Source organism: Lates calcarifer, linkage group LG19, assembly GCF_001640805.2.
Source record: "Lates calcarifer isolate ASB-BC8 linkage group LG19, TLL_Latcal_v3, whole genome shotgun sequence".
In the NCBI taxonomy this organism is placed as follows: Eukaryota; Metazoa; Chordata; class Actinopteri; family Centropomidae; genus Lates; species Lates calcarifer.
Window position 1 is genome coordinate 15404610 of NC_066851.1, and position 25129 is coordinate 15429738.

At 40.2% G+C, this 25129-nt stretch overlaps 1 protein-coding gene and 1 long non-coding RNA gene across 2 annotated transcripts in view; one reads left to right on the plus strand and one right to left on the minus strand.

The window, feature by feature from the left end:
* Positions 1 to 11231, minus strand: part of cdin1 (CDAN1 interacting nuclease 1) — a 53703-nt gene extending 42472 nt beyond the window's left edge. Inside the window, exons 1-3 of the mRNA XM_018663629.2 lie at positions 11108 to 11231; positions 10726 to 10853; positions 975 to 1020 (exon numbers count right to left, since the gene is read on the minus strand). Coding sequence (XP_018519145.1) covers positions 975 to 1020; positions 10726 to 10826 — 147 coding nt within the window. The 5' untranslated portion in view covers positions 10827 to 10853; positions 11108 to 11231. The remainder of the gene's footprint in view (positions 1 to 974; positions 1021 to 10725; positions 10854 to 11107) is intronic.
* Positions 11232 to 11265: 34 nt separating this feature from the next.
* On the plus strand, positions 11266 to 24038 carry LOC108874996 (uncharacterized). The gene is made up of 4 exons (XR_001959808.2): positions 11266 to 11348; positions 12178 to 12246; positions 12734 to 12762; positions 23895 to 24038. It is a non-coding gene; the product is annotated as an uncharacterized LOC108874996 (long non-coding RNA).
* Positions 24039 to 25129: the final 1091 nt, after the last annotated feature.

Sequence of the window (25129 nt, forward strand, 5' to 3'; positions counted from 1 at the left end):
TAATACTTATTATTGTTGTTATTATTATTATTACATAACATTGATGATTTCCACACAATACTATTCATTAAGAGGCAAACTTTTTAAATCTTTCTAGTCCCAAATGCACTTGTTCAGCCTTGGCTCCTTTTTCATACTCTATTGTATATGAACAAGTGCAAGAGATCTTGGGTCACAGTAATTTAATTTCAATGAGTTTGCTGGGGGTCAAAGTGTGCCAAGGCAACCTTGTTCAAACCCCCCCACCCCCACCCCCGCTTCCACTCAAATCTTGTATTCATTTCCCCTTTTTCGATCAAACAATGACCCTATTCCACATTCCACACCCTGACATTTCCATGCAATTCAATTGCCGTCTTCTCTGAGAAGGAGGAGGACAGGGGATAAAAGAGGAAGAGCATTGGTTAAAAAACAACTTATTTAAAAACTACTACACACAAGGAAAAAAAAAAACGTAATTCCACGGAGACAGGCAGTGTGACTGACACCTGTCAGGGGGATGATAAATGACTCCATTTTCTGCCTGTGCTGCCTTCTGCCACTGGCGGCAGTGGCCATTTATCATCATCCGCTGTCAGCCGTGGAAAGCAGCAGTGACAGTGCGAGTCAGCAAACATTTAGCACACGCAGCCGCACTACACGGGGAAATTATTATTGTCAGAATAATAATGGTTTAGCATAATTTATTACAGGTCCACCAAATAAGCAGGGGCTAGATGTTATTAGACAGATGGATGGGAAGGCTTGGCAGACATCCACTGAGGCTCAGGCAGGCAAGGGCCCTCAACGTGAACGTGAGGAGGAGGAGGCGGGATGGAGGTGGAGGGGGGTGAAATAAAAGGGGGCTATGGTGAGAGGGGGGGGCATCCTCCAAACCAATCAGAGAGCTGGCAGTTCAATTACAAAGAAATAAAGGGACATTCATCATTCAATTAGGCACCTGTCAGGGCTCACAAAGGAAGAAAACTTCTAACCTGGTACTCCAGGGAGAAGATGCTCAGAAGAGTGGACTGCGAGTGACTGGAACAAATAAAAGAAGGACAAAGTTAATTACCAGAGTGCATTGCACAGAGACAAAGGGAGAGGGGGAGCTTCAAAGCTGGGGCCAGCTGCCCTGTAATCTAAAAGAACATGAAAACAAGTGTGGCAAAGTTGTTCCAGATGAACACCTCTGACAAAGGATTCCTGCCACGATGGCGTGGGGGTATGAGAAAGGGGGAAGTTGTGTGTGTGGTATGAGAGATGAGAAAAATATAGCCTCTTTTTTTTTCCTCCTTTCACTCATTCATACATACCATCTTCTTCTAACCCCTATCTCGTCTGTAAGAGCGCTGGAAGCTAAATAGTTCTTAGTTGGAAGTGCAGTTTCTGCTGCTGCAAAGGCAAGAATGCATAGGCAAACTAAACCTGTAAAAATTGGAGGGAAATGAATGACATTCATGGAAATAATTGATAGGGTTCAAGTCCATTCGCTGAGGGGAAACACTGCTTTCACTGGCAATTACACTCCCTGCGTCGGTGGATGTTTCTTTGCAACGGATATGACCGCTGTGAGTGTCTGTATTTGTTTGTGTGAGCGCTGTAGCAATACACAGATAGGAGAAAGTTTTCCTGCTTCACTGTCAGTGCTGGCATATGGGCCGTTCGGGAGCCCTCCCACTGCAACTGATGGGCTTTGAAAATGGAAACTTTCACTGCAGGAAGCTGGGACTCCCAGGAGTCGGTCAATTCCATGGGTTGCCATAAGCTACATTCATCTCCAGCTCCAGTCAATGTCAAACACCTGGCAGAGAGGCAAACCTCGAAAACAGGCAGCTCCGACAGGGAATCACAGCCCCCTCGATACCCCTCCACCCCCCAACCCCCACAGCATCCTTTGAGTTGAAGATATTTAAAGTGGTGACAGATATTACTCTAATTGGATGGTACACACCTCCACCCTGCATATCAAAAAAAAAAAAAAAAAAAAAAAAACCCAACATATGAATGCAGTAAAAGCATGCACACACACACACACATATACAAACTGCTCTGTGATGGTCTCCAGTGGTTCTGTGTCTCCGTGTACTGCTCTCAGTACACTTGATTGTTAAATTTAATGGACTTTTCGTTACAAGTCACCTGAGAATGGTATGTAAATACTGATGAGAAGCCGATGCCTCCAATCTGCATTGAAATATTGAGTCCACGTAGGCCTTCAACATCAATCACTATAAACCATGAAATAACCATGTGACATGTAAACAAAGCCAAAGGAATCTCAAACACTGATTTCCGTCTGGAGTCTCAGCCTGTGACCATATCTTCATAAAAGCATTTCAACCACTGGAATAGTTTAGCACTTTATAATGACTTACGCCACCAAAGACGTCATCTTGGGTTCTCCAGATGCTAGATTTAAAACAGTTTTACTGCTCTGGCTGGAGAACAGCTAATTCTCAAATATTCAAACTCTCAGGGGCTCTCAACCCATCACACAGATGAGTCTCGTCAACTACAAAGTTACAGTCACAAAAGAGGAGGACCAAATGTTTGAAGTGAAGGAAAAGAGAGGGGGAAACACTCAGAAAAAAAAAAAAAAAAAAAAAAACATTGCCACCTCAGCATTAATTTACAATGATGCTTGGGGACGAAGGGGCCACTGCAATTAAGTGGGCCATTAAACGGTCAACTGTCAACATGTGGACACTTAAGAGAGGAGAAAAAAATTTCTTCCACACTTCAACCTTGCACCTGAGCATTTCAACAACATTATAGCCTTATTGTTGGCATGGGACCATTGCGATCCCCCCGTTGGAACAGACATCTGTTAGGCTTTAAATGGATTACTCTCTATAATGAGCATGATTACTGCCTAATTGCTAAATCTATACCCTGTTAACTTTAAAGGGACATAAACTGCTCTTAATATCTGGGAAAACATATCTGTTACAAAAACACTAAAAACTTTGGGGACTTTTGTTTTTCTTTCCATTGTCAATCAGTTTTTTTGAGATAAAAACTGCAACTCAACGGCTGGAAAATAAGTGATCCACCAAAACAAGTATTTGGAGATTTTAAGAAAATAAAAAATGAGGGCAATGTAAAGAGATGGGTGCAGATACCTGGATCCGAACCAAGAGTTGTCTGCATTTTATAGAGTCTGTCAAGTTTTACACTTGGCTCATATTGTATAATGCCCCTTTTTCCATTTGACAGACATTAATAGTAAGTTATTGCAGGCTTTACATTAATGTATATCCAACCTGTGCTCTCCTGGGCACAGTATGCTCACTTCATGCTAAAATATGGAGCCAAGTGCAGTGTTACAACGGGGATCTGATCTGCCTGCTGAACAGTAGCATTACATTTTCACTGTAATATATCCACCTCCTTAACTCATAATGCCAGCATTTGAGGGATTCAATCCTAGCTCTATAAAAATAAACTGATACCAAAAACTATTCCATGACCAAAAAAGAAAGCTAATGTTGAGTATTTTATTCAGATTTGTGCACATGATGAGAGCAGCAGAGGGATTAGTTTATGCATAAAACATTTTATAATGTTATGATATGACACGCTACAATAGCTGACTGTTGGTGATTTGTTTACATCTGAAAAATGAACCAAAAAAGACTAAAAGGAGAGGGTTATATTGATGTCATTTGCTTAAAATAACAGTTAGATCACAGCTATAACCAAGGATGAGAGGAGTATTTTTTAGTGCATTGGAAAAATATCAAGGTAAACAAGTCCTACTTACTTTAACTACTTGGTTGTATTTTAGAAATTAGTGAAGCTTACCAGTTCTGTTGTTATTGAAATTTATCACAGCAAAATACCTTTGAAAATTCATTTCAAAAAGAGTCTGTGACACTGCAGCACATCCTTACATTGACCTTTATGTGAGAAGCAGAAAAAAATAAAAATCCCTCCCTATTGGATATAATTTAGAACATGGGGAAACAGAAGGCTGGGAGACAGAAGCAGTGGTTAGGGAATCATTCACTCTCAACCTAATTACCCTTCCTTACAACATAAGACTGGAGCATTAATATGCACTGGCACCCAAAATAGTAAAGCAGCAGATTAAATTAAAAACAATTAGGGACTTTCACTTTGTCACTGAGCTGGTATGCCTGTCTGGTCAGTGCTTTAGGCTCTATTAAGCTAGGCTATCCACTGGTTATGAATCTGACAAATTTAAGTTTCAGTGTTGAATTGCCTTATCTCCCTGTACACTCAGAGTGTATCAGTGTCTTAAGCATACAGAGAAAAAAAAGCCTAGTGCAAAAGCCTAGAAAATCCCATCAACCTAATTAATAGGCGATGGGAGAAATTCAAGCTATCAATTATATTCAGAATATTCCTATTTACAAATAATTAATTATAAACAATAGCTGTAATTTAGGTAATGAAAGCCACCTGGCTAATGGCATTGGTATCATATGCTGTGACAGTACTTAGCATTTGGTGGATCTGCATGCAGAGAGTGTTGCATGGTGCGACTCTTCGGGGCATGGAACTGGCTAATTGAGGCATAGCACATATTTTTACTAATGGCGATGAAGCTATTTTGAGAAGGGAATGACATGGATGAAATGATTCACTTTCACAAAGTGTATGGAAATGCTGCTTGGTTTTAAACCCTTTCGTATTGTTATCTATATCTCTATTACCATAATTATTACCTAATACCTTCTTAGCATAGTTAGTATTTACAATATATCTCATCTAAGGGCTTCAAGCAAGACTGCTGACAATAACATATTAAGCATTTACTTTCCTATAGATCAATATTTTATAAAGTGGAAAACAGCTGAATGTGGGTTAAACACTCTGGATATGCAAATGCTGCTAATTACACATGCTGATAGGCAAAATGCTAACATCTGTTTCTCAGCTAAGCCTACCATCATCAGCAGCAAAACAAATGTGCAGGAAAAAAAAATCTTTATGAGTTAATGTATAAATGTGATATATTTTGACAAGAGATAGAAACAAACACAAATCTCAGTGTGTCATGTCAGCTCCAAACAAATACTTGCTCAATGAGCACACGTGTTTACAGTTCAAATTAGTTTTTACTTTTTTCCTGCAAAACAACAGTAAACCCTGTGTTCTGTTACAATCAATGCAACAGCAATCATGTATAGTATTAAATGTAGTTATAGAAATTTATTATTATTTCAGTTGTTATTGTGATTTTTATTTTTTGCATGTAAGGTATGACAAATCAGTAGTTTAGCTTTTTTTTAAATAACTGAGGAAGGATATACCAAAAGCCGTACACCAAGTGCATTCCACTACATTTAGTGAGAGTGCCCCTGCCCCCCCACCCCCCAAATCTCTCTGCGGAAGGCCACAGAAAACCTGAAAAGCCTGCGGGGGACTGTGCTCAGAAATGGCTTTAGCAGAAGCACAACAGGGCATCTCACTGCCTACTATTGTCCTAATAGATGAAAAATATGACCCCTACCCAGCCCCCTTCACTTTATTACAATCTTTAAAATTTCTGTCTGCTGAGGTGCCCTGAGATGTCACAACTATTATATAATGGTGGCAAAAAGAGCGGGAAAGATCCCACCAATCACCACCCTAATTGTGATTCCTCCTGAAAGCTTGGGATCTTCAAGGCTCTGCCTGTGACGAAACTCTGTATAACTGTTATGGTGTGTTGCCATTGTTATAGTGTAATTATTGTCATTGCTGTTTCTGCAGACACTCATGGAAAATTGAGAATGAGGTCCGTGTTATCCGTCAAGTTGCAAGCGTCCACTCGTCTGGCAAAGAAACACATTACGCTGACCAATTGCCTAGTCCCCCAAGCATGGCTAGAGGAACTTGTAACATTCTGGACAATTTGTTTCATTCTTCTTTTGCAACTGATCCCAGTATGCAAAGAGAACCTGGGGCAAGAGACTCTACCATAGCTTGCTGGCTGAACTGCGCTACTCTCTGCTGTAGGTTTCCCTTTGTATGTGTATGGCTCTGGGAGTTGAGGGACGGCATTGATGTTACATCAAGTACAGCAAACAATATGTTGGCCTTACTCACAACAGCTTATATTCCTGTGTCAATAATTTACATCTGCTAATTCAAACATCTTATTCTGTCTAGCGATTCAATAGTTTTGAACCTTCTTTAACCAATATAGTGTCCCTTAGAATCACTATAAGCCACACCTTACTTGAGCAACGGGTTGCTTACCTCAGTGTTTTTAGCCCAATGAGGCAAAAAGGCTTTACAATCTATAGTGTGTGCTTGGACAACATCCCTACGATATGAGGAGGATGTAGTCATTCCTGTGCTTCCTAATCAAGTAATTGATTGCATCTATTATTCATGAACTCCTTAGCCTGACATGAAGTTGTAAACTCAGCACAGCTTCTCCTCTTTCTACATCTCTCCTCTCTGCTTACACTTCATTCATCCCTTCACCCGTCCAATGCTCATCTAACCACATAAAGCTGTGGAATTAGTTTGCCAGCCTCTCAGCCTTCAAGGGTTGTACCCTTAAGCCCCAACTGCCAGTTTGCGTTTTGTTCAATATGGGCAGCCAGAAGTGCGAGGCCGTGTGCTGGAGGCCGCTGGGGCTGCCCCCACAGGCTCTGCACTACATCAGTCTCTGGATAATGTCATTGCCACTTCCAGGCTATAAAATAGCTGTGGAATTCTACCTTCACGAGAACTGCAACAGTGCAACTCAGTTGATTCCATGTGGAAATAAGAGTTAAATCTAGAACTGGGATCCCCCTTGTCTTATGAAAAGGCATTTGTTTACCTTTTTTAAAACCTTGATCCAGGTGAGCTTTAGCAAAGGTTTGAAAATAAAAGTGTGAATTTTCAGCTGAGCAAGTGGGCAACCAGTGGTTGGACAACTTGATGAAGGCTGATACATTTTATGATTTGAAACTTTATTTGTGCTTATTTAATTAAACTATACAAAGATTCTTAATCTTCTTATACTGACAAGTTATTAGGGTATCTTGGTCATTTGCAACTGTAACAGGTTAAGTCTTAAAAAGGTAAAAACTACAACTGTAAATGTAAACGTTGCTCTACATTGTAAAAAACAGGCTGATAGAAAGGAATGATAGAAATTTTTAAAAAATCTTTTGTTGAATTCCCGAGCTAAAAAGTTCAAACTAAAGGTATAAAGAGCCTGCTAGTTTAATGCATCGTGCCTGTTACCAAATCCTTAGGTTTAACCAGCGTGTTAAAAAAGAGAGATCAGCACTACCGCCACAATAAATAATCAATGAGCAACTCCCCAAGCTTCGTCCTGAGCCGAGATATTACCATCAAAAACAAAGTGTCTGTAGCCAAGAAATCACCATATCAATGGCACATGCCACAACAACCCTGCCCCACGCTTTCCCTCCAAAGATCATGCTAGATAAACCCCAAATAACAGAGAAATTAACAAATGCTTGACATTTGCTCAACATCCATTATTCTGACACTTCTTCAGAATTTCAAAAGGCTGAACGCATGCTTAATCAACATTCATATTCCCAGAGCGAGCCCCAGCACCATATTGCAGCCCGCCTCAGTGCTGATGAAAACGGCACATTAGGGCCCGATTCGAAAAACGTTCAGGGACTCCTCACCAGGGAGCTGTATGTACGTGTGTGTGCGTGTGAGAGTAAAATAGAGAGAGAGAGAGAGAGAGAGGCAGTGGTTGTGTTTAGAGGGGAGGGATGCTTCACACTTTGTTTTTTAAGCATTTTCCAAAACATAGGCATCTGCCCCTTTCTGTGCACTCTCCAACTTTGAAAGCCATATGAGGTGTGAGCTGAATGGCATTTTAAAAAGAGAGAGGGAGGGGTAATCATTACATCCAAATTCATTCATAATATAGCACAGAAGGACACAGAGGACTCTCACATTCCCTCCCTCTTTTTCTCGCCCTCCTTACACAGACTCTCTCTGGGGACAAAAGGGTGGAAGGACTGGGGTCCCCTCTAGACCCAGGGGAAGCCAGGCAAGGCCTCAGAGAGCAGCCCATCATTTCCAATTCTAATACGTGGCAAGAGAAGGACCTGATGGGACTGATGTCACATTTCTCCCCGCACCGGCCTGCGGTGAGGCCCCCCTCCCGCTCACACCCCACCCTGCACCCCCTCCATGCCTAGCCATGGTCCAGATACTAGACAGGACACCACGACTGGCTAAGAGGAGGGCAAGGAAGAAAGGGCAAGAATGGGGGTTGATATTTGCATGTCCCTCCATTGTGAGTGGGGGTAAAAAGTGACAGCACCGTGTCCAATTCTTTTCCCCCCAGAGCAGCTCGGGCCCGGCAAGAGAGGCCAGGCTGACAGATGACTCCCAACATCTGTGTTATGCAGCCGTTACAGATGAGGGACTCCACATCACAATCTTTCTCTTTCTATCTGTCTATAGGACCCTCCCTCTCTCCTCCCACCACCCATACTCATAGCACAACAGAAAGACTGACAGACGTTCCGTGGAAATTACCTTGAAATGGTCTATAACAATCATTTTGTCCCAAGTTTAAATTTTCCTCCCTTTGAGCCCCTAATCAAAAGCAATGATTACAAAATGGTTTTGTGCTCAATACAGCATTTAAGGATCATGGCTATTGGTGCACATCGCTGGAACCAAAAATTGTTTTAATACCCCAAAAATGTAATAAAAAATAAAATCAAATTAAAAATATGTATTTTTCTGATATATATATATATATATATATATATATATATATATATATATATGTCTATATCACATAAAATGAAACTGATGCTCAAATAATGATGTGATGCATAAATATATCAACACCAGACGGGTCTTTGCATATATAATATGCAGCAATAACTTCTTTTATTATTGCTTTTTAATTACAATTTGCTCAAAAACTTTCATTTACTCTACAGAATTCCATAAAATGATCACACAGTACCATTATATCATTGCATTATTATTTCACTTAAAGTCAATAATAGATGACACTGAATTATAGTGTGGCCCTAACTTTCAATACGATCAGCAACAACATTTCCCGATAATGAGTGGACAGATGTAAGTGTAAAAAAGTTAAGATAAAAATATTGAAAAAAAACCTACAAATATTATAAAATATATCAATTTTAAAAATAATAGGTGTCCTCTACCACAGAATATGGCACATGACCCTGAAAAAACTACCACACCCTCTACCATGACACTGGTAGACAACACATGAATCTACAGTTCAACATTTCTTGCATCATTTGGAAATAATCTAGTGCGATGTGAAATTATTTGAAATCCAGGCACCTGTCTTTTCTATATCTGTGACTATTATAACCCAACCAATCTTCTGCCCACCCCTTCAGTGCAGGGCTGTCCACAACAAACCCCTAACCCCCCCCCTCCCTCCACCAGCCCCCCCTCTGCCAGCTCCAGCCTGGCCAATATTTACGCAGTGGCAGGGCTCCCACACAGTCCGAGGGGACAGGAGGGGTGTGGGGCGGGGGTGGCTGACTGCCGTGCCTGAGCGCATGCTAAGAGATGATGGATGGCCTAGTCGATATGTTATGTCTTAAGAGCCTGATTTCCTGCCAGTCCAATCACTAACCCTCCAGAGCCCAGCTCAGCTGATTGGACAACCAGAATAATTTCGCAGGCTGTGAAAACACTGCTGCCATGCCTGTCTGTCAGGCCCAGTGACGAGACTCAGGGATTTTAAAGAGCAAGGGCCTCCCCAAGATTGGTTATGGTGAACGAAATAATAACAATAACCAGCAAGACTAAACAAAAGAGCCGGCACCTCCGGGGGAGAGAAATCGTGCAGAATTATTGGAATGAAAACGGTCCAATGTTTTCCTTTAATTATTACACCCACCAGTACCACTTTTCGAAAAATTGGCATTTGAACTGTTTGTTAAAGACAGTTTGAGTTGGGAAACCAAAATGGAAAAGAAACTCAAAATAAATATGAGAAAGGTCTCCTAGTGTTGGGGCCTAAACATACAGGATATTGGATGCACTTTATACATATGACATATTTCGTAAAATGCTGACACTGAGAACAAAGGTAAGCTCAAGCTCCGCTAAGTCCCCTTTGGGGACCTGATACCTTCTTCTAGATTGGTGATTAGGGCACAATGGAGGTAGGAAGCTCCAAATACATGCGACTTTGTAAGTGACCTCTACGGGATCAGCCGTGGTGTCCTGGTGGCCTTGGGGGATTACACATGTTACGTTCAATAAAGTGAGGGCCCTCAGTGTCAAGGAGAAAGGCAAACACAACCATTAACCTCTCTCTTCGATTTCTGGATGTGCAGGCGCTGCATGGCAAAACACTGGCTAATGCTGTGGTGGAAGCCTCTGCAGAAACCTGTGCAGAATTAATTAGTGATCATAACAAGAGAATTAAATGGGACTGTGAATATTTAATAATAGAAGATAAAAAGAGACACAGGAATAAGTGATCTTGCTGTGGGGAGTTGATGGATATGGACAGTCATCACTGAATATACTTTATCTTGCTCTCATGTATATAAATTATATCTCATATTAACTGAACACATCATGTTGTGCACATTTTGGACATCACTCACTGATTGATAATGTACAATATTTGGTAAAAGATTCTCATGCTCAGCAGTTTGGTCTTGTCACTCTGTTGCACTTTAGCACATATGTACAGAGGCATCTACACAATAAATTCTTATATGTAAGCGAAAGCTAACGAAATAAGTAAGAGTAAGAGTAAGAGTTCAGTGTGTAACCACTTACTTTGGGAACCTTTCCTTGAGCATCTTCATACATTGGCGGGTGGGTCTCAGATGTTCAGTCCACCTCACGATCTCCTTATATTCAGCTCGGGGCAGCTTCATCTTCCTGTGATCGGCTGCTGTATCTACCTGTACGAACAAGGAAGAGAGAGTTTGAGAGGCAAACAACGTGCCAGGTGGCTGACAGCTGTCAAAAACAGCTGCACTCACACTGCTAATCAAACTTAGCTTAATGTTGTGGCTAACGCGAAAAACTAAAAGCATCTGATGACATAAAACATGATGTTTCCTCTCTCTGAAGGACTGCTGTGTGATTATTTAAATGCAACACATTATCAAATATCACTGTAGATCGATAAATAATACGTAAAAGGTTTGTTTACCAGTGATTCCTGCTGCCTATGGACAGTTCCCGATAGCTGCTTCCCGCTAGGAAGTTGAAGATGTGACTTTTGTTTGAGGAGCGCGTTGATTGGTAGATTAATCCACCGGAGCTGAGTATACCAGCGGGTGATTGGTTATTTGGCATCCCGGGGGCGGTGTCCAGCTAAGGCATGTTGTTCACTGTAACTCCGACACATCTCCTCGTCCTCGTCAGCTGCAAGCGATACGTACAGAAAACAGGTACTAGAAACGAAAACACGCACGCTCTCCTGCCACACAAGTATTTTCCAATTGAACAGAACAAAAAACCTACTGAAATTCATAAACTGTGCGTACTGTGCCGTACTATTTGATGGAGAAGAGAGTGACGGAGAAATAGAGGCACAGAGAGAGGGAGCGTCTCTGCGTATGTGTATGTGGTACATTACAAATACAGTCACCCCACCGTTAACTGTGTCACTGGTTTAGCAATTTTTAACGACAGTTTGTCCTGCCTTTGCATTTTTTGCGTTAATTTAGGATGATAGCAGAGATATCATAGCTCAGAAATGTAGGCACCTGCATTTTGTTCCTTCTGAAGATGCTAAAACCCCAACACGACCGCACTTTAGCTTTGACGACAATGTTTATATCTGGATGTGGTACTGTATCCTATAGTCTGTTGTATCAAAAAGCATAAGATTCAGACCGAAATTCAAAAGAAACTGAATATTTAATAATAAAAAATCGGATATATGTTCCTCTGGCAATGCTGAAGGTTGTGGTATAACTCCAGTTTCCTGGCTCTTCTGTTTATACTGCAGTTTTTATATAAATGTACAAGAAATAGAAAGACTTGAAAAAGCTTAACAGAGCACTCAAAAAAAGAAGAAAAAAAGACATTATACTTCACCTCCAAAATACAGCAGCTTAAACTTATAAATCCATATGAAGTGCAGTGATTGTGAATTTAGCTTTACTGTCTTCTTTCACCTTTACACTGTCTGAATCAGGGACGTGGATGTGAATTCTGTCCCCTCTGAGAGAATATTGGTCTGGGCTTTCCTTAATTATTTCCTCCAACCGACAGGAATTTTTTGTCGGCCATCCCCAGCCGTGGGCCCCTGAATGATCAACACCTTTCACCTCACCACTAAAGGTATAGTGCTTTGAATGCCCCTGGCAGAAATATGTAAATGAGACCAAGAGAGATGATATTCTGTGGAGTATTGCAGCAGAAAAGACTCTGAGCATTTGTAAAACATCCAAGAATAATTTAGAATTTAAAAGATAAATGTTTGCTTTGCCTGCAACTCATGTAACTCCCAAATGCATCCATTTCAATAGAAATAGCTTTTTAATAGTTACAAATGCAAACTGATATTTTAAGAAAAATGGTCAATAGCTGATTAATGATTAATGTTGTTTCTTTTTTCCCTCTGAACTGTATGATTGTCTCTATCTTGAGTGTTGATTTTAGATAACACTGAGATAAGACTGAAATCTTTAAGACCTAATCTGTCAAATACATCCCTTGAGATCAATATAATTTTACAGTGCACTGTTGTGTAATTAGTCTCTGAACAATGCTAAACCTCAGCCTACCTTAATAGATTTTCTTCTTTCCCTTCTTTCTTTATGTACAGATGCAGCAGAGCCTCACATTTATTTTATGGTGAGTTTCACATTCATTTTATGTTTGTTTTGTTGTTGTTTTTTTATGTACAGGATGTAATTTTAATTAAAACCACATGAGAGAGTGTTCCATAATTTTGCAAAAAAGAAAATCCTGACCACAAATAATTATCCTGAAAATGTGGAAAAACCACAACTTAAATTGGTATTATTGTCCGTGAGCCTGGATGATGATATCAAGTAATTCTATGGGAGAGTCTAACATTCTTTTGACAATAACATTGCTGGTTTCATCCATTGTGGGTGAACAATGCATCGGTGAGCAGAAAGGCTCTATCTGACCTATGGTGCATCAGAAAATAGAGCTCATTGTTGTTGGGCAGTGTAGTATGATGTCTAGGATGAGCTGAGGTCTCGGGCTGTGTGTTCCCCGGCACAGTCCCTGGGTCTGAAAGGGCTCAGCACTCTGTGGTGGCTACAAAAGGGAGCTGTGTATGGGATTGGTATGGCCAGATAAGATCTGGGCCTCTGAGGAAGTCTGGTCTGATTGCTACAAAGGGCTGAGGTCAGGGGCAGGAGGAGCAGTTTACTCATCTAGGTATCAGAGGATCAGGGGGTTTGGTGGGGAGCTGCGTGTGTAATAGGTATAAAAGGATCAGTGTAATGTGATGGTATAAAAAGATAAAAATCAGAGAAGGGGTTGGAAGGCAGTGTACTGTAATGGCTCCAAAAAGCTGGGGGATCAGAGATTTGTTGCGTGTAGGTGTCTACTCGTGTGTGTATGAGCACTCCTCTGTGTGCGCACACACCCTTGCATTGAATCAGTTTGTGTCTGTGTGCATCTTTGATGGCTAGGAGAGCCACAGTGGGCTGTGATGAGAGCTGAAGAAGAGAGCGAGGCGATGGAGGGGATACAGTGAAAGGATGCAGGGGGAAAGACGAGTGCTTTGGAGGCTGCGTGTAAACAGGGCAGTGGTACACACCGTGCCGTTAACCAGCTGTGAAGACTGCTCACAGTGGGAGATGAATTTACAAAGGATGTCTCCCTCTGATATCCAGGAGACGCTGCACTGATCTCTGCTCCACTGCTCTCGGCACACCATTGTAGTGCTAAGCACTGTGCCACTAATGGCACTTATATACCTTAATGCCTGGAAAACATTTACATTTTGCTTGCAGCGGAGGGAAAGTGTGTGGCTGTGGAGGGGAGAAAATGTGTGTGCGCACGTTAGAAATTGTTTTTTATCGACAGCACCTTCAGTTGATGAAACTAAGATTTGAGAGGTTGTGTAATTTCCTTTACTCATCACACAGTTTAGGGAAATTGCAAGCCCTCCCATGTCTTGCACATTACTTCCTCCTTACTGTGTCCTGTGATATTATTCACCATACAAAGAGAGCATTTTGTTACACCAGACCGTCAGCATTACTGTCATAATGTTTCTTTTTTTTCCACTTGTGAAGTCAGTGACTTCACTCCTCTGCACCACAGAATTGCTCTCCAATCTTAAGGGAGTCTGGGATCTCAGCTCTAAAAATCACAGTTTAAACATGAGGCAAGCCATAACCAGGAAATGCCTGTAGTATTAGCAAGGTATCGGATTCATGCATTCCCCTCTGAACAGCATGACTGCCCCTGAAAATCCCACATCCATATTTTACATCACGGGAGACAAGACACATGTGTTTCACCCTAGCTTTCAAAGCTGTTTCTTCCATTTATTTTATTATCCTTTAATGAATTTAATTAGACGACATGTAATTAAATGCAACTGTGTTCATCCCCATAATATAGACTCACATGTGCACATGCAAACACACATGCACGCATTTGGCTGAAATTGCCCAAAACAACATGTGCGATGTGAACAAATTCACTGGATTAATAGGGGATTGATAATATTTTGGGATTGTATTTCACTCTAAACGGCTGCACGCGGAAACAAAGGCTGCAGCCCAGGCTCATTAATCATAGTCAACGGGTTGCCCGGGTGCAATTTGCATGACCGAGGTGGCTGCACATGCTGCCGTTCGGCCTAGGTTGCTGGATCTGCCTCGATTTGGCCAGACCGTTAACGCTGCGTCAATCAGGGATAACCCAATAACAGTATGACAGAGGAAAGGGGGAAAGAAACATTTTCTCCTCATTACCCAACACTCCTTTCCCTCCTTCCCTTTCCCTGTCTGCCCAACTTCTTATTTTAGTTAGCACTAATTACACCAGCCTGATGAAAAATGAAACCATTCTGTTACGTTTATTAGAGAATTTATCATAGAAGTATAATTTTTTCTTAAAGAATTATGTGTTTTTTTAATACACAAATATTGAAAATATCTAAGTTTCCTGTATATATAAAGACAGCTTTATAGTATTTCAGTATCATCCAAATGTAATAATATTTACTTTGAATGATACATCAAATTGAAATCCAGCCTTTTAGCCTTTTAGAAAATTTGGTGAAAATAATCACTTTTATCTATAAAGAAAACTTTTTTGGTTCATCTGTATTTTTTGTCAGTCACAGTTTGGAGCCTCACTAAGCCATTTTAACTGCAGATAATTGGGTTGAGGCGTGATGCAGTGAAGTTCAAAATGAAGCACAATTTCACAAAGCTGTAATCTCACCACTGGCTCCATACACTGAATTCTAATTATCTCGTCATGAACTTTAAAAAAGAGGCAATGTTTTAATGGCTTTTTAACTCCATAAGAGGTGTCTGTGTCTTTGGGTGCATACATACAAGCATGTGTGTGTGTGTGTGTGTGTGTGTGTGTGTGTGTGTGTGTGTGTTTGTGCGTGCGCGCGTGTGGTTTTTGTGTGTCAGGCACACACACACACACACACACACACACACACAGAGAGAGACACCCACCATCGCCACACACAGACATGTGAATGCGGCTTGTGTCTGGTCTGGCCTCTCTACCTAGCTCTGCTGCCGAGACTCATGCTGTGCCCCCCCACCCTCCATCCCCTAATATCCTGGAGGCATTTTTCTCATTATCAAATATTGTTTGATGTCTTTGTTTCTTGATGATTAACCATGGTCACCAAACACTGGTCTGGATTGTTTAAAATTTAATTTTGGGGCTCTGAAGTACCTGCAGAGGGGCTGACTGGTGGGGACACCCGTATTTTATGTATGCTATTTTTCATGCTGAAATGCAAGAGGACACACATTGAAAAACACAATAAATCCTGGAGGAGAATCATTAGTGGAATACTAGTGGTTTTTATGACCATTGTTATTCAACGCTGTATTGAGATGCAGTAAATTATTCTGTTTATTATGGGTTTATGGATTCAGTCCCATTTTCAGAATAATTATGTTGTCCCTCATTCTCTGTAAATAGGACAACTCTCTATGTACTTTTCTATGTATTTAAACATAAATATAAATGCTACATGTATACACTGTAAATATTTATTTCTCAGGGGTAGCAATTTTTAGTTTTTCAAAATAATTTCTATTTGTACATCTTTTGCATATTATTCGTGTTTTGGCTGTGCTGACCATGTTTGTATTTCTGTGGTAATTTGAACATCATAAAGACAAACATCTTGCCTTAGGAATTCAAGATTTATGACGGAATCGACATTGTAAGCAAACAAATAGGGAAACAACACTCTCCCCTAATGTCAGCATGTCAAAACTATATTGAATACTTGAAATATCTGTGTATCTAAGGCTGAATAGCAGCCATTGTATCGGTCTAATGATATTATCCTCTGAAATTTGGAGTGAAAGAAAAATGGCAGAAATGAGCAGTACCATTGTCTGCCCCATTTTATTTAAACAAATTGCAAGAGCAGAGAGACACAGACTCAGAGGGAAAGGAGCGAGCGAGGGAGAGGGAGAGAGACAAAAAGAGAGAGAGAGTGCTCTGTAAATGAAAGGTTATGCGTCGTCCCATGTGTTTGTATTGTCAATAACTGGAGAAGGCTGTCAAGAAAGTGGGGAGATAAAGGTCAATAACTCAGGCAAATGTGTTTGTATTTGTACACTCCTGCTGATAGCATAGCAAACGTCAGGGCCCGTGTCTGACACCACACAACAATAACACAAATAGTGGGGCTAGCACTGGAATAGTCATTATTATTGTTGGTGCTGGAAATGAGAGGGAACCTCAGCACATGGCTGTGACAGCCGGCGCAGTGTCACTCAAACGTCACTCCATAATGAAACACGCTGGAGATCAGAAAAGGCGATGATAAAGTGTAAACACAAAGAGATTATGCTGCCGGATCATTTTGATATTTGCCTTATTTTCTTGTCTCTGAATAAATATGATCGTTGCCATGTTGTTTTGGAAGCACTTGAGACAAATGTAAATATTGGACTAATTAGGGCTGCTTTACTTGAAAATATAGAGTCTAAAATCTAATTTTATTGTTTCTTAATCTATGATTTTTCACTCAGCCGTACTCAAGGCACACATATTTTTAACTACAGGCTAAAGTAAAGTAAAGTAATTGTGAATTTAACAAAGCAAAATAACTGGTTAAAAATGTCCCACTTTTCTCAGACTAAATGGCAAGTAAATAAAATTTGAAGGACTTCTTTTTGCCACAGAAGGTTAAGCTGCGATCTAAAAGCTTAATTTATTTTTCATGATTCCTATACGTGTTCAAGTGTTATTTTATTCCGGAGCCATTTAGTGTATCTCTCTGTGGCCTTGAGTGTAATAAATGTGCAATTAACAGACTTAACTAATTCATGAGGAACATTGTGAAACTAACGAAGGGCATAACTACTGTACAGACGCCACTGTCATTGGTGAATATTGTTATTGTTCTGCTTTTAATTGCTGGAGGAGGAGGTAGATGAGGAGGAGGAGGAGGAGGAGGAGGAGGAGGCAGCATGTTTTGAATATACGTCCTCGGTTACCATAGCAAAAAAGAAACACTGGCTCCCTTCTGACAGTTATATCTAACGTCAGAGGTATGTGGAGGTGTTAACTTCTCTGGTTTAACCAGTCACCAAACAAATGACCCTTTTTAACATACAACACAAAGAGCACACATATAACTAGTAATCCCTCAAGTAACAGTGTGAAATCCTCTTGCCATTCATCTTGATCTGTGGTCAAAGAAAAGATCCCTGTATATTTGTGTCTCATTAACACACAGACTTCCTTTTTTTATACCAGATATAATTCCTGTTGTCAGTGTGGAATCAGCATTAAATTGTGTGCTTCTTTCTTTAGGAGCATGCAATTATTAAGGCTATAAATCATTTTAAGTAAATAAAGAAATACAGTTTAGTTCTAAAACTGGTGCTTCTCATTTTGTGCCTTATGTATATTTAGGTGTTTACCTGAGGAGGTTATTTTCTGTTGAATCATCAGCACACAAGCCCACAGAATTTGCAAACGTTGTCCTATTGTTGTGAGCAGATGAAGCAAAATGTACTTTTAGTAAGTATATAAAGTCCATAGGGGAAAGCGGATCCCTCTCCCTCTGTCACCCTCTTCCCCCAGTCAGTTTGTTTGTTGGCTGTGGAGCCTCGTAGTGGTTTACATTACATATGATTATGTAAATCTGGAGCCGTTCCTGTGCATTATGGGCCAACGCATTGTCAAGATCTTTTCTAAAGCAGTCAAGTAGCTATTTCTGAATTCTTTTATTATCTGAGAGTGCAACAAAGAAAGTCTTTTGTTCACTGTTTGCCGCACACACACTCTCATGCATACACACACACACACACACAGACACCACGCGCACCGCTGCCGTCCATGACTTACTACTGTCCCCTAGTGGTGCTTGACTCCACAGTCTCCCTCAACTCTCCATTTCCATCAACTTTCCACACTTCCATTCACCTGACTTCCCCCCTGTCTTTGTCCCGCTCCCCCTCTGTGTGCCTTCTCTCTGCCTTATCATGCTCAAACATTTAATGGGTTGATTTGTTGTATTGTATGACAGAGAGCTCCAATTATGCATTGCTGTGTCCACAGTGGCTTTGCCTTCAATGGAGGGCTCAAACAGTGTCAACAAAAACAGGAACCCTGATGTTTTGTGGCTATTGTGAGGCCAGGGCTCGTGTCAATAAGGAATTGTTTAGTCAGAGTGCCACACCGAAACTGCAGTGAGAATGTTATCGGACCTGTGGAAATAGGGCGTGTGCATAATAGTGCTAAAATGTAAGTATGATTGTTTGGACAAGCCCAACACAAATGCACACAGGGAGCAGCCTTGGAGCCTTGTCACCTCTCTACACTGCTTTTTTTAGCTGAAACACACAGCATGCCCTTTTAAAAAACAAAAACCTTTACGCATCTGTCGCTTTTTCATCCCATTCTATAATTACTTCTCGATTATTTATTCTTTCTTGAATATTTTTAGTGAGGTCAAAAGAGCTCTCTCTATTGCTTGCCTGATCCTTCGCTCCCTCAGCTAATAGTATGCATTTTTATACTTTTTTGTTTTCCTTTCCTGATCACTGTTATTCCAGTCCTAATTGGTGTGATAACCTGGAACAGTGCTAATAAACAACGGGGTAAAAGGGTCACTCTCCAGTGGCAGATGCACGGACACACACAGTCAAGTCACTCATGTCAAATGACCAATTATACAGGTTATAGAGGATGGCACCTCCGTCTCCAGTGCCCCGTCCCTCCTGGGATAGCTCTCCAATGAGAGGGCTATCACTCAAACCCAAACCACATTCATTCATTAGCCTGTTAAGATGGACATCAATTATTCATTAAGAAGGTGGCCAGTGGATTATTTCTGTCAGCACTAGGCTTATTGTATCAAAGGTTGATTATGGCTTGGTTGATTTAGTATGCACTGTTGTCTGTGTGATCAATCAAAAAAGTGACATTTTAAACAAAAAAAAAAAGTGATTTTAAATTTTTGCTTTACTGAAAAATACTTTTCTAGTTTTGAAGTTTCTTAAGAACTTACAAATGAGCATGATTATTTTAATAATGTTTGCTTATACCAAAATGCATAGCAGCGTAAACTCAGCAAAAGAGCTTTGATCTAATTTTAGACATTTTCTCATTGCTCAGCACAATTCAGCCAACTTAAACTTCACTCACTCTGTGATGACATGGTGTCTCCTTGATTTATGGGTAAAAATATGCTCACCACCTTTGCTTTATTCTTCCTGTCCCTGACTAACAATCTTGTGCTCACCTCTTTTTTCCTTTTTTTTCCATGGCATCATCCCCAAAAATTCACACTCACACCACTCTGTAAAATCTTTTTATTAGAATGTTAAAAAGTCCTGTGGGGATTTTTTTTTTTTCTAGAGAAACTCTGTGAGAGTTCTGTGAGAGGGGAACTAGTAAAATAGTCGTGTTAAACTGGAGGACTGACAAAGCCTCAGACTGCTAGTGTGGACCAATGCATTTTGCTGTTTTATATGTGGAAATTCCACCATAGGCTTAAAATATTAATAAGCTAATGGATAATATGATTTTAAAAGTGCTTAACATTTTTCAAAATATTGAAGATTTGTATTCCTGTATTTCTCCTATCTAATTTTTATACTGATATCCTAAAATGGTCAGTTTCAGTGATAAAATAATGTTTGGCAATATGAAAGGTTCAGACGGTATTCCCTTTTTTTTCTTTTTACATTTGATACAACTGCATTATAAAGTAAGTTTACCAATGCAACTTCTTCCATAAAACATACATTTTTATAATAAACTATTATTATTACGTAAATACATTCATATTAACCTACTTTTGACCCATGGGATACCTTTAGAAAACATGACCGAGTAAAGTGGCATTTAAGCAAACAGGTCGTGAGTGAGGCAATGTTTTAGCAAATACAGATGGAGTGTTGGGAAGATTAGCATCCTGTTACAACACATCACAGTGCACTTCAGTTTCATGTTTGCAGGGCTTTTCAATGACGAATCTGACCTCCGACTTCAGAAAAGTTGTTCAAAGCAGCAGATAGCATTCAGCTGAGCAGATACGGCATGTAAATCTACACCATGTAAACATTTCTCTCCTTTATCAAATAACATTTTAATACACTTTTTGATTTGCTTTACCTCACATGACTTTATCACTGAGTTCTATTATGTATAAAAGTGTGTGTATGTGTATCTATGTAATATACAGTATATATGTATCACAGTTTTATTATAAGTATTTTATATAGAAATGTTATTTATTTGATATACAAAATTCAAGTGAAAGTCTATATATTTTCCTACTATTTTTAAGTGTAATGTCTGTATATGGTTGCACACACACACACACACACACACACACACACACACAGCAGTAAAAACTTTACATGGTCAGAATACTAGCTCGCTCATTTTGCTGTATTTTGTAGCAGCCTTTCCTCCCTTCACCAACCCCTGCAAGTGTTAAAACAATATCCAAGTGTCATGTTGTCGCACAATGTCACCACTTCATAGGTAAGAAAAATTCATTCAGAAAAAAAAAAGCCATGGGTGTGTCGCTGTTTTCAGAGTCGTAACGCAGGATAAACATTGTGACGAGGTGACAGAGCGCAGACCTTGGACTTGGCCCTCGGCTTTGAGCCACAGCAGGCACTTGCACATGATGCAATGACAGGTCTTTGAGATGGTGGGGAAATTAATTCTTGCTCGGTGTAAAGAAACTATTCATAACAGCTTTGCTTGAGAAAACATTAACAATTTTTCATATGGATCAAAGTGGCCATCTGGTTAAATTCACACAGGCTATACCTTATTCATGCACCTCCTTTACTACTCTCAGTGGATTAGCTTAATTTTCTGTCTTCCTTTTTCCCTCAGGTTTGTGCAGTACTTGCAGAGTGAGACTCTCTCAAGAATGTGTCTAATTTAGTGGCTAAGAGGCAGATTTATACCTGTGCTAGTTATGGAGAAGGTTGCTCCCTCGAGAAGCCCAATGACTGTTTACGGGCAGCCCGACAATGCCTTAGCAGATGATGAAGCACCTGCCAGAGTTCCCCCATGTCTGTTCCATCCCTTTCTGTCTGTCTGCTCGCCTCCCTTCCCCTCACTTTCTTTCTTCTCTCACTCTTCCTTCCTCCACTCTTTCTCAGCCTTCCCTCCTTGCTCGCTCCTTCCTGTCTCCTGCCTATTCTCTCCCTCGCTTTGTTTCTTTTCTCAGCAGAGCCACATCTCCTTCAGTTACCATGGAGTTGTGCATTTTACAACCATTCCCACTGCTCTCCCCAGAGTGAACCCATCTACTTACTCTGTCTACCACAGAGAATAAGAGAGTTTTTGTCTCCATGTCCCTCGACCATACCTCCCCCTTCACACACACATACATCCTGGATAGACAAATTGACAGCAACACACATACACACACCGTCAAACAGAACTGTGGTCAGGTTTTGTTTATGACAGGGAAAGGCAATATCGAGATTGTTTCAGAGTAGTGTCATCACGTGAAATGTATCGCTGTCAGGAGTGTGTTTTATATGTCTGGGCCCTTGGCTGAAGCCATTTTGGGAAACAGAAAATATCATATCATATGACCTCCTCTGGTATAAAAGTAAACTATCAGCTGTAAATCCGATACACAACTACAGTAGTGTGTATGAAGAGGAAGGAAAGTGAGTTCTCTGTGGTATGAGGCTCACTAGTGAAATAAATATCAGCTGTTTCTTGCAGTAAATTCTAATGAAAATTTCATTTTTTAAAATATTTTTATTGATACATTGATATATATAGAACTGAATGTAATATATGTCTCTCAGAGCGAGAGATTTTTGTAAGAGGTCTGTTTCTGATGTGCTCGCATTGATGTAGTTTTCTCTTTTAAAATCTCTGGCTGAATGGAAAAACAGCACTCACGCTTGCATCTGGACTCAAGCTGAAAAGCTTTTGTAACTTGGAAGAATGGGGAAAGAATGGCGACTAAGCGTTTTATTCTTCTAACAGTGATTTCAGCTCTTTGACTGGTATTTTATACAGAAGAAAACTACTTTATCAAGGTAACTGAGAAAAAAAGCTCTTAGAAAACATTACCTGAAATCTTTTTTGAAAGGTTTTTAAACTTCTTACCAGACAATACCAGAGAGATATCTTGATTTCCCAAAACTGGAAATAAAAAGGGCAAATACAAATACCCTGCCCGCTCCTGTATTTCAGATTCCAGAGAGTTTAGTTTGATGTATTTTCCCAAAAGGAAGCACTTCTAATTTTGGTTGCCTCAAAATTTATATTTCCTGCAGTAAAACACTATTAAAGGATTTATAAATCTCCAAACACATTATTTATGTCCCTCCTTATGTCATTTGAGTATTAAATCATCAAGCATTGACCAATTCTTGGTCACAGTGCTGTAATTCCAGTTCTTCTTTCTCTTAAATATCCAGCCTGCTTTATACTCAATGGGCCGTAACTCGTTAATGTATGTGGTATAATTTTGCACCTGTAATTAAGTGTCAGTTTATAAACACACAAACACTAATAATACCCAGAGCTTTTCTGGGCGAGCCCAGTGGTGGCAAAAGCCCATCCATCAATGTCCCTAATGAGGCTCCATATAGACAAGTCAGTGGAGGCTTCCTGGGCCGTTCAGTCTTATTTTTCATGCTCACTATGATAACCGCCCAAATCCCCAGTAAGATGATATCAGCCAAGATAGGGAAGATGTTAATGTGTGTGTGTTTGTGTGCAAGCCTGCATACTTACAGCTCGTGTATGTATGTGTGTACATCAAAGGTCCTGTTCAAAGTTCCCATTAACTTCGCTGTCATTTTAGTGTCGGTGACGTTAATCAAAACCAACATCATTAAGTGTGAGGTCGTTAATATGGCTACTGTTTTCAGCCATTAATAATATAATACAGAGAGGCCAACTTGAGGAGCTAATGAGGTGTCACAGGTCATTTAGACGAATCAGAAGCCACCACAGGACATTAGCCAAACAAAGGCCTCAGCTCCAAAACAGTGTGCTACTGGGAGAACTCAGCATGTAAGAGAGAACAGTTAAAGCAACAATAACAAACTTATTAAGCTACGACAAGCTGAGACCAGTGTGAGGAGGTCCTTTTCTTTTTATAGAGATGTTGTTTATTTATGGTCTCAACAAATCCAACATTCTTCACTGAAGTTATTATGCAGCTTATGAGTGATAATCGTCTTCCTGTTTATTTGAATTATAGATCTCTCTCTCTCTCTCTCTCTCTCTCTCTCTATCTCTCTCTCTCTCTCTCTCTTGCTCTCTCTCAGGCCACAGAAGCAAACAGCACAGAATGTGGTCGACATGTCTAGACTGACAGATAGATCTACAGTTTCAGAAGCTGAGGCCCTCATGCTGTGGGACACATTTTCATGCTCTGGATCTGGATCGTCACCGCACCGGGGCTAAGACAAGGTTTGAACTGGGCTGGTGATCCTGCAGGGGTGGGAGGAGGTTTCTGAGCGCAACATTTACGGTATCATTAGGAGCACTTATGACACATCTAAGGGACTTAAAATAGCAAAGGTCAGTGTTCGTGATGGCCATAAACAGTATGTCTCCACTCGGGTTTAACCTGGGTCTGGTACTTGGAAGCAATGTACAGTGAAAGGAAGTCTGTAATCTTTGCATAAAATTACAGTTACTAATAATTTCCGTGAACGTCAGTTTGAAAGACAAGTTTCCAGTTATTTTCATTTTTGAAAATTAGGTTGGCTAATGTATTTAGAGCTGCACCTAGCTATTATTTTCCTTAGCAAGTAATACATTTATATTTTCTTTACATTAAATAACCTCTAACCCTAATCAGCAAATCTATAAAATGCAGGAAATATATATATATATATGCACAAGCTGACATCGAAAAATAAACATGTTCAATTTGAAAGGAGAAAGTTAAAGAAAATCTGAATATCCTCATATTTTAGAAGCTAGAACCAGCAGACATTTTGGCTCCATACAAGCCTTAAATTGATTAATTTGTTATCTTACTTTACAATATTAAGCTAAAAAGGGACCAACTTTTCCAGTAAAAAAGTAATAAGAAATCCTTAGAGTGGGTGAAGTTATACAAAAAGTCTTGAATGTGATAGTGACACCCTCTACAAAGACTGCAAATATTTAATTTCTGTTTGGAGACTCTCTCAAACGTTCCAGCTACTGATTAGCGTGCATTAACGTAATAATATGGAGAGACCACTCTTGAAATACTTTTAGACACCTTGATATTTTTTCTGCATTTCTCTGCATGTCAGTATGAAAGCAGCAGCAGTCAGTGTGTCAGCGGGTAATGACAGAGGAAGTGACGTCTGACAACTATGGCCTGCCACTGTGGTTGGTTCTTTTAAGAGCAAAAGGAGGTGGCCACGTCTCAGCACTAATGGAGGAGGAGAAAATGGCCGTGTCACTCCTGTCAACGTATTATGTTTTAAACCTAGACAGTTGTTGTCGCTCTTGCAGGCCCATAATTTTATGCCATTAAAAGTGCCAAAGGGGGAAAAGAGTG